This window comes from Palaemon carinicauda, chromosome 18 (assembly GCF_036898095.1).
Source record: "Palaemon carinicauda isolate YSFRI2023 chromosome 18, ASM3689809v2, whole genome shotgun sequence".
Classification (NCBI taxonomy): Eukaryota; Metazoa; Arthropoda; class Malacostraca; order Decapoda; family Palaemonidae; genus Palaemon; species Palaemon carinicauda.
In genome coordinates, this window is record NC_090742.1 from 19,853,065 (window position 1) to 19,863,064 (window position 10,000).

At 31.6% G+C, this 10,000-nt stretch overlaps 1 protein-coding gene across 1 annotated transcript in view; it reads right to left on the reverse strand.

The window, feature by feature from the left end:
• The window catches only part of grh (grainy head), a 189,535-nt gene that overhangs the window by 34,531 nt on the left and 145,004 nt on the right, over positions 1-10,000 (reverse strand). Inside the window, 1 exon segment of the mRNA XM_068391552.1 lies at positions 3,428-3,590. Within this exon segment, the coding sequence (XP_068247653.1) occupies positions 3,428-3,590 (163 nt within the window).

The following is a 10,000-nucleotide window of genomic DNA, read 5'->3' on the forward strand; positions in this document are numbered from 1 at the left end:
ATAATACTTCATTCTATTGGGTTTAATAATAATGATATTCTATTCTATTGGGTTTGATAATAATACTTCATTCTATTGGGTTTAATAATAATGATATTTTATTCTATTGGGTTTGATAATACTTCATTCTATTGGGGTTTAATAATAATGATATTTTATTCTGGTGGGTTTTAATAATAATACTTCATTCTATTGGGTTTAATAATAATGATATTTTAGTGTATTGGATTTAATAATATTGTTTTATTCTATTTGGTTTAATAATATTTTATTCTATTTGGTTTAAAAATAATATTTCATTCTATTGAGTTTAATAATAATGATATTTTACTCTATTGGGTTTAATAATGATATTACAATCTGTTGGATTTAATAATGATATTTTATTCTATTTCGTTTAATAATAATCTATTCTATTGGATCTAAAAATAAGGATATTTTATTCTATTGGGGTTAATAATAATGATTACAGATAATATTCAAAATTATCATCATTATCATTATTTTCTATTATCAAAATAAGCGTATTTTTTTCCGAAGTTAGCGATAAAGTCTGCAGAAAAATTAACTAAAAAATTTATCGGTAATGAAAAATCGCCCAAAATAAAAGAAAATAAAACATTACGAACATCTTAACAAAAAATTATTAGAAACTAAATATTGCAGCAAAAATATAAAATAAAATACAAAATTTTCAAAAAACATCATGAACAAATTCATTATGCTCACATTCATCATCACCGTCATTATAAAATATTCTACCCTTCCATTTCCACCCCTCTCAGACATAAGATCAACTGAAGAACACTATCTATGGACGCATTAAAATCTCCTTTTCAAGAGAACCACAAAGAAAAGGACCATTTATATCATTGGCCCGAACGACCGACCTCCTAACGCCCCCCCCCCCTTACTCCATCCACCAAAGAATATAAAGAAATGAAAGAAGAAAGAGAAAGAAGAAAGGGGAAGGAAAAGGAAAGATGAGAGAGGGGTCTGAGTACTTGGGTGGGGGGGGGGGGAGGCCGTAGGGAGGGGGTATCCCCACACCCTCTAGGGCAATTCAATCAAAGGCTGGGTTGGCGGAGTGAACCGCAAGAGAGAGCACACCCCCTCCCCCCCCTCCCCTCCAGGGACCAAATTTCACAAGAGGTGATATTCGTGGGACTTCGAAGGATACCCGAGATCTGCATTAGTCTATAACACCCCAAACCTCCTTCCCTAAACCCCCCCCCCCCCAACACATCACCGCAAAGTCCCCCCCCCCCCTCTTCCTCCTACCCCCCCTTCCCCAAGTATTCGACTCATTCCTCGTCCACTAATCCTTCCTACACCCCCTTCCTCCTTAAGCCGTCTATCCATACCATCCTTTGACGCCAAAAAAAAAAAGAAAGAAAAAAAAAAAAGTCGGCCAACAAGGTATGAATATCATTTCAGATTAATCAACACCACTCTGATGGGTCTCTTATTTATTTTTCCTTTCCGTGTTTATTTACATATCTCATTCCCCAGTCTTGTTTGTCTTCCTTCAATGAGAGAGAGAGAGAGAGAGAGAGAGAGAGAGAGAGAGAGAGGAGAGAGAGAGAGAGAGAGAGAGAGAGAGAGAGAATGCTACCCAATACCATGCTTTTTATTATGATAATACTTTTTATCAAATAATATTTCTTTAACATGAAGAAAAAGATCAAAATTTTAGAGAGAGAGAGAGAGAGAGAGAGAGAGAGAGAGAGAGAGAGAGAGAGAGAGAGAGAGAGAGAGAGAGAGATGCTACCCAATACCAAGCTTTTTATGATGATAATACTTTTTATCGAATAAATATTTTCTTTAACATGAAGAAAAAGATCAAAATTTAGAGAGAGAGAGAGAGAGAGAGAGGAGGAGAGAGAGAGAGAGAGAGAGAGAGAGAGAGTGAGAGGAGTGAGAGAGAGAGAGAATGCTACCCAATACCATGCTTTTTATTATGATAATACTTTTCATCGAATAAATATTTAACATGAAGAAAAAGATCAAAATTTAGAGAGAGAGAGAGAGAGAGAGAGAGAGAGAGAGAGAGAGAGAGAGAGAGAGAGAGAGAGAGAGAGAGAGACCTAAACTATTTAAATTATACATGTACTTTTCTTACTCGTCCTTGCTTATCAGTAAATATCTAATTTCCCGAACCAAAGACTCCAATTACTCGTAAAGGCCATTTCCTATTATACCAAAAGCTCAAGACTAAGCTAATGGTGAGGATATAATATCAGTCACACGAAACACTGAGGTATAAGGTATATCCGCATGCCATTACTACAAGTCTCTAATGAAACAGGAATGTTGGAGTACAATGAGCCGTTATTCAGCAATTAGCAAAGTTAAGGCTTACATATATGCATGTGACATTCAAAAACTTATTAGTATGCACAAATGAACAGGTTTACTGGGAGGTAAATATTTAGGATGTCGCCACCGGTGTGAGTATATTTAAAATATTTAGTGATAATTATAAGATACAATAGTATGATCTTAGTTTTTATGCATATATTCACACACATATATCTGAGCATCACGTTTCCCTGTGATTTTTAGCATACACACACACACACACACACACACACACACACACACATATATATATATATATATATATATATATATATATATATATATATATATATATATATATATATATGTATGTATGTATGTATGTATGTACTGTATATATATATACATATACGTATATATATATATATATATATATATATATATATATATATATATATATATATATATATGTATATATATATACACATACATATATATATATATATATATATATATATATATATATATATATATATATATATTTATATATATATATATGAAACAAGAAAGGTACAGGTATACCTATTATTCTTTTACACAACTAAGTTATATAATATATATATATTATATATATAATATATATATATATATATATATATATATATTATATATATGTATGTATATATATATATATATATATATATATATATATATATATATATATATATATATATTATATATATATATACACACATATGAGTGTGTTTACAACTCATGTGTATAAAAAAAAATATGTTAGGTATACCTCTACCTTTCTGGAGATGTCCTTTAGTCCTTTATCTGTCAGTCGAGAAATACCCCGAAGCCACATATTCCCTCTCTTTCTATGCCCCTGAAGAGACAAAATCCTTTCCTTTTATGCTTTCAAGAAGAACAACTAAGAGACCCGAATGCCTCTTATACCCTGAACCTTCACAGACGACAATGCCACTGTGACTCACCTTTTCCCTTCATTGAGGTCCTCCTTTGAGGTCCTCCTCGAGTGCGGAGGAGACCTACCTTTTTGGAAATCCTTCTTACGCACGTTTTACCCCAAAAGGCGATCGTGAATGGCAATGACACTTACCTTGACGGTGCCGGACTTCAAAGGTTTCTCTGGGTCTGGTATGTACTCCATTGTGATGCCATAAAACTGGCCCTTGTTGATGTATGTGATGCGGTCGTCCTCCCTCCGTTGAGAGGTGGAGATCGGAGTCTCGAGGTGGTACTTGAAGCCGTACTGGCTGAATCTGGAAGTCGTGGGGGGAAAGAAGAAAAGAAAAACAATCTGAGTGTCTGGGACGACAATTATCAACGAGATGTTTAAAGGTACTTTAATGCTATACAGTCTTTGGGAAAAAATTTATAAAGCAAACGGGACAAGACAAAATAAGCTAAAGAATTTAGTAGACATAAAAAGCAGAGATATAATGCCACAAGCACAAACAAACACACGCACATGCCACCGAGTAAAGATAAATATATACAGAAGAATAAAAAGGAAATATCAGCTCTTGGCAAAATCCCAGTTCAAAACCGCAAAAGAGGCACATGAAAATGGCCAGCAAGACGGGGAGGAGAGGGGTTGATATTGGGGGAATAAAAGTAAGCCTTGGGAAGAGGAAAAAGATTGGGGGATTGAGCAAAGGGAAGGGGAGGGGAGGGGTTGAGGGGGAGGGGGGAAGATGGACGAGGAATGGCTGATCACACTGGCAACCAGCAAATCGCTAAAGCATTGAAAGGAAAGTTCGTAATGGCTTTTCGAAATGGGAGTCACGGTGATTCCACGCTTGAGGTCGGGGCGTCCCTTTAACACTTCGGAGGGGGACCCGTCCGACGTCGTCTGCGGCTTGCGAGGGGATACGATGCTAATCGAAATTAAAAAGATGGAATTGAGTAAAACTTCATTCGGATGTGAATTTGAAAATACGTTCAAAATGAATAACATAGATAAATTAAAAGATGAAATTGAGTGAAACTTAATTCCGATAGAATGCATTTAAAAATATTTTTAATTGCGAATAACATTCGAATTTAAAGATGGAATCGAGTACAACTTAATTCGGGTTATGTGTATTTGAAAATACGGTTCATAATTAAGGAAAATAGACAAATTAAAGGATGAAATTGAGTAAAACTTAATAAAGATATCTGCATTTGAAAATACGATTTCTAATTGCGAAAAATATCGGAGTTAAAGATGAAATTGAGTAAATCTTAATTCGGATGTGCTTTTGAGGATAGGATTTGTAATTTAGAAAAAATACATGAAAATAAAGACAATGGGAAAGAATAAATAAAAATTTTAAAGTCATATAAATAAAAACTAATATAAAATACCATTGAATTTAAATAAAAAGTTAATCCAAAAAGCGATAGAGCAATATTGAAAATTAAATCCACAGATTGCTAAAGGGGAGTTATAAGTTAGACAACTGGAATGATATATTGCTGAAATTAAAACAACAAATCAACACTCAAAATCTCTATTTTCAACACATACGAAAGAGAACGAAAGGTTTCAGGCACCAATACGATAACCCTTATTTTAATAAATGTTAGAATATCAACAACACGATATTTAGTACATTAATTTTACGGGAAAAAATGTCCAGTTTCATCTCGAAACATTCGACATTTAGCTTAAAACTGATATATCAGAACAATTTATCATATTTTAAGTTAAATATCTGCTTAGTACAAATTTCACACGAAAGATGCATAAATAATTAATCAAAATATACGTTTAATTTATTTCCAGAAAAGAAAAACTGGACAAGACACAACTTGTCTGTTTGTCAGTGAACTGTTAGAATCTCAAATGAATAAGAATTTCGCCAAGAGCAGATTTAAGACAGCTATAGTTCTTCAGTAAACAGAATTAAACCGCTACAAAATTGGTATTATGATTGTTTATGAAAGCAAGTAACAACTGCTTGCATTCCTACTGGCAGGAGACGAACATTATTAATATATATATATATATATATATATATATATATATATATATATATATATATATAAATATATATATATATATATAAATATGTGTGTGTGTATCATCACCATCATCCTCTCCTCCTACGCCTATTGACGCAAAGGGTCTCGGTTAGATTTCGCCAGTCGTCTCTATCTTGAGCTTTTTAAATCAATACTTCGCCATTCATGGTGTATATATATATATATATATATATATATATATATATATATATATATATATATATATATATATTATATATATATATATATATATATATATATATATATACACACACACACATACACAAAGGAATTGTAAAATCAACTTACATCAGAAATCGAAAAGGTGTAGTTATGATAAAATTAATGAAAATGAGTAATCACTGTTCCTTTAACTAAAACTCCCACCGGAGAATCTGAAGATACTAAGTGAATACAATGATTCCTACAGGAAATGCGTAGAAGTCACTAAGGCCGTTTGTTTATATATATATATATATATATATATATATATATATATATATATATATATATATATATACACATATACATAAGTGTGTATATATATATATATATATATATATATATATATATATATATATATATATATATATATATATATACATAAGTGTGTATATATATATATATATATATATATATATATATATATGTGTGTGTGTGTGTGTGTGTGTGTACATAAAATATATGTACATACAGTACATATATAAATATGTATGTGTACAGTATGTATGTATTTTCTATATGCATATTCTAATTTATTACACCCCATATTATATAAAAATCGGGAAAAAATAATTTTGATAATTGCAAATCGTACCGTGTTAATCGAACGTCTTTAGATCGTGCAAATAGATCAAATAGATCAAAGAGCAAAATTTACAATAACATGAATTTCCCGTAAGAAAAAAAAAACTATTTTGTGTTTAAGTTAATGGCATGCGAGGTAAAATAAATAATTTTTCTATATGCAAATTAGCCGTGGATGAACTGATCTGAATAAAAATTAAATGGTTTTCTTATTATCCATTTTTTCCATACTCGGTATTCATTATCTAGTTTAAAAATTAACTTTCACCTGGCAATTTCATTTCTTCTCACTGTTACCTGTTGAGGCTATCAGCTGATACAGGCTACTTCTCTAACCATTGCACATTTTTGCAATACCCGGTATTCATTATTTAGTTTAAAAATAAACTTTCACCCGGCCTTTTCATTTCTCCTCACCATTACTTGTTTAGGCTATTAGCTGATACAGTCTACTTTTCTAACCATTGCAAAATTCATACCCGGAATTTATTACGTTTAAAATATACTTTCACCCGCTGCTTTTATTTCTTCTTACTATTACCTATTGAAGCTATCAACTTGAAATGATGCAGGCTACTTCTCTTTAATTGAGAAAATACAGACGAAGAACATAAATTTTAATCCGTCCTGAATAAACTATACAACACATTAAAATCGTCATCGCAATGCACAAATTTTCATCATCACTAATGATTAAGTTTAAAATAAAATAAAAACTTTCGCCGGCTACTTTCATTTCTCCTTACTGTTACCTGTTGAGGCTATCAACTCCTTCTCTTTTATTGCTATTCATATTGCACAAGTTTTCATACCTGCTATTAATTAAGTTTAAAAAAAAATAAAGAGTAAAACTTTCACCGGCTACTTTCATTTCTCCTTACTGTTACCTGTTGAGGCTATCAACTCAAAATAATGCAGACTACTTCTCTTTTATTGGGATTAAATCCTCTTCCCAATCCCTTTTACAGACCAATTAACCTTCCTAATCTAATCATCCGGGTTCTTGTTGGGGGGAAGATTTGCAACGAATAGATGAAATTGCAACGAAAGGTTGAAAGCGCAAGAGATAGAAGTTGATCCCGGAGATTTTAAACGTCGATAATAAAGAGAGAGAGAGAGAGAGAGAGAGAGAGAGAGAGAGAGAGAGAGAGAGAGAGAGAGAGAGAGAGAGAGGAGAGAGAGAGAGAGAGAGAGAGCTAACGGAACAAAGTGGAAGGCCATTAAGACGCATAAAAGATTATCTCTGCTTTCTTCTCTTTTTTTTTTCTTCTTCTTAAGGCATTAAAATCTCCTAAGAGCGAAATAAAACCTTGGATCGAAAGATAGAGGCAACCTGAGCTCACCCCAAAAATCCCTATATCCGAGATCGTCGTATTGATTAGGGTCAAAAAGTCAAATATTAATGTTTAGGAAAAAAAAAAAAAAAAAAAAAAAAAAAAAAAAAAAAAAAAAAAAAAAAAAAAAAAAAAAAAAAAACCACTTCCTTAATTTTAATCTGAAATTTTCCGTAAAAAATATACTGTTTTTACCCGTATTTCATTAAAGTATAGGCGACCGTAATCTTACCGTATTTTATGCTTACATTTTACGGGTCGGTGGCCGTAATATCCCTCCTTTACGTAAATATATCCGTTTTTAAAACGGTAAAAATCCTGGAATAAATGTTGCCAGACATTTATCGTTTTTTTTCAATGCAAATTTTCAAGTAATTTTTCTTTCAGCGGGGAAAAACGGACGAAGTTACCCAGAATTCAGCGTTTTGATAAGTGGAAAATTCAGGAAGGGTTCGAAACAGTTTATCAAAATTGAATAGGTCATAATTCTTGTCACTGAATGAGGTGTCTTCACACACACACGCACACACAATATATATATATATATATATATATATATATATATATATATATATATATATATATATATATATATGTATATGTGTATATATATATATATATATATATATATATATATATATATATATATATATATAATATATATATATATATATATATATGTATGTATATATATTCGTTTCCGAAAATAATATTCGAATGAGAATATAGAAGATTTCTTTTTTTATAGACTATCTGCCAACGGATATAAATATTAAGATAGAAAAGTATTTATCACTTATGATGATGTTACTCTTTTTTAAAATACTTTATTGATTGTTCATTATTTCTCATATCGTTCATTTATTTCCTTTCCTCACTGGGCTATTTTTTCTTGTTGGAGCCCAGGGGCTTATAGCATCATGCTTTTCCAACTAGGGTTGTAGCTTAGTTGGTAATAATAATAATAATAATAATAATAATAATAATAATAATAATAATAATAATATCGTATTTTCTATATAAAAAATGTCGTAAAAAAAATCCTTTTGGGGGCAATAAGTCCTTGCCCTCAGGATTACTAGGGTATAGAAAGCGAGGGGCATAAAATGCCAATATCAGGGTTTTGCCCCACCGATGACATAAAGTGTCTGAAGGGTTACAGAATAGGTGCTCCGACGGGCATAAGATTCGTTCGGCAGAAGGCAGTGACGTCGAGGATCATGAAATCAGCTATTTCCTCTGACTTATTATTATTATTATCATTATTATTATTATTATCATTATGAATTGCTAAGTTATAACCCTAGCTGGAAGAGCGGAATACTATAAGGCCAGAGGCCCCAACAGGGAAAATAGCTCTGTGAGTAAAGGAAACAAGTAAAAATAAAATATTCTAAGAACAGTAACAACATTAGAATATTTCCTATATAAACTAAAAAACCTTTAACAAAACAAGAAGAAAAATGAGATAGAATAGTGCGCCCAAATGTACCCGCAAGCAAGAGAACTCGGACCCAAGACAGTGGAAGACCATGTTACAATGGGCTATGGCACTACCAAAGCCTAGAGAACAATGGTTTGATTTTGGAGTGTCCTTCTCCTAGAAGATTGCTTACTATAGCTTTGATCGGAATAATCATGAGGACCCTGTTTTGAAACTCAGAAAGTTGGGAGTGGGTGAGTCTCTTCTTAGCATCATTATTGCATTTTTAAGTAATAGACCACAAAGAGTTGTTGATGTATACCATAGTATGTATAAGAATGTGATGTCTGGTGTTCCTCAGGGTAATGTTTTTGGTAAATTACTTTTCATACTATATACACATGACATGGTTACAAATCCCCATTGAGAAATACGTAATTTTTGCAGACTGAAAAAGTGTAATTTTATGCATTCAAAATATAAAGCGTTGCCTCATCAAAATATGCAATTAGGAAGCTGTTTTCATAAAAATTAAATAAAATGGTTGTAAATTAATTCACCTGGGCTCCACAGGGCACTAGAAGAGTTGAGAGACTCCGGCCTACATGAATGAGGACTATGATGGACGAAGTAAATGATGAATGGAGAAGTATTGAATTAAAAGCTCACGATAGAGACGACTGCGGAAATCTAACCAAGGCCCTTTGCGTCAATAGGCGTAGGAGGAAATGATGATGATGATGATGATATTAATGTATTAAGGAACATAACTGTTCAACAATGAAGAAATCAACATTTACTGAATTTCGACAAAGGGTTATATATGAAGGTTGACTGGCGGGAATTATTTGATGAATGGATTAAAAAGAATATTATTTAAATAAGGAGCAGTTATCTGGTCTTTTCTTTTATATTCTGTGTGTATATATATAATATATATATATATATATATATATATATATATATATATATATATATATATATATATATGTATATAAACATATGTGTATATACAGTATATGTATATATATATATATATATATATATATATATATATATATATATATATATATATATATATATATATATATATCAT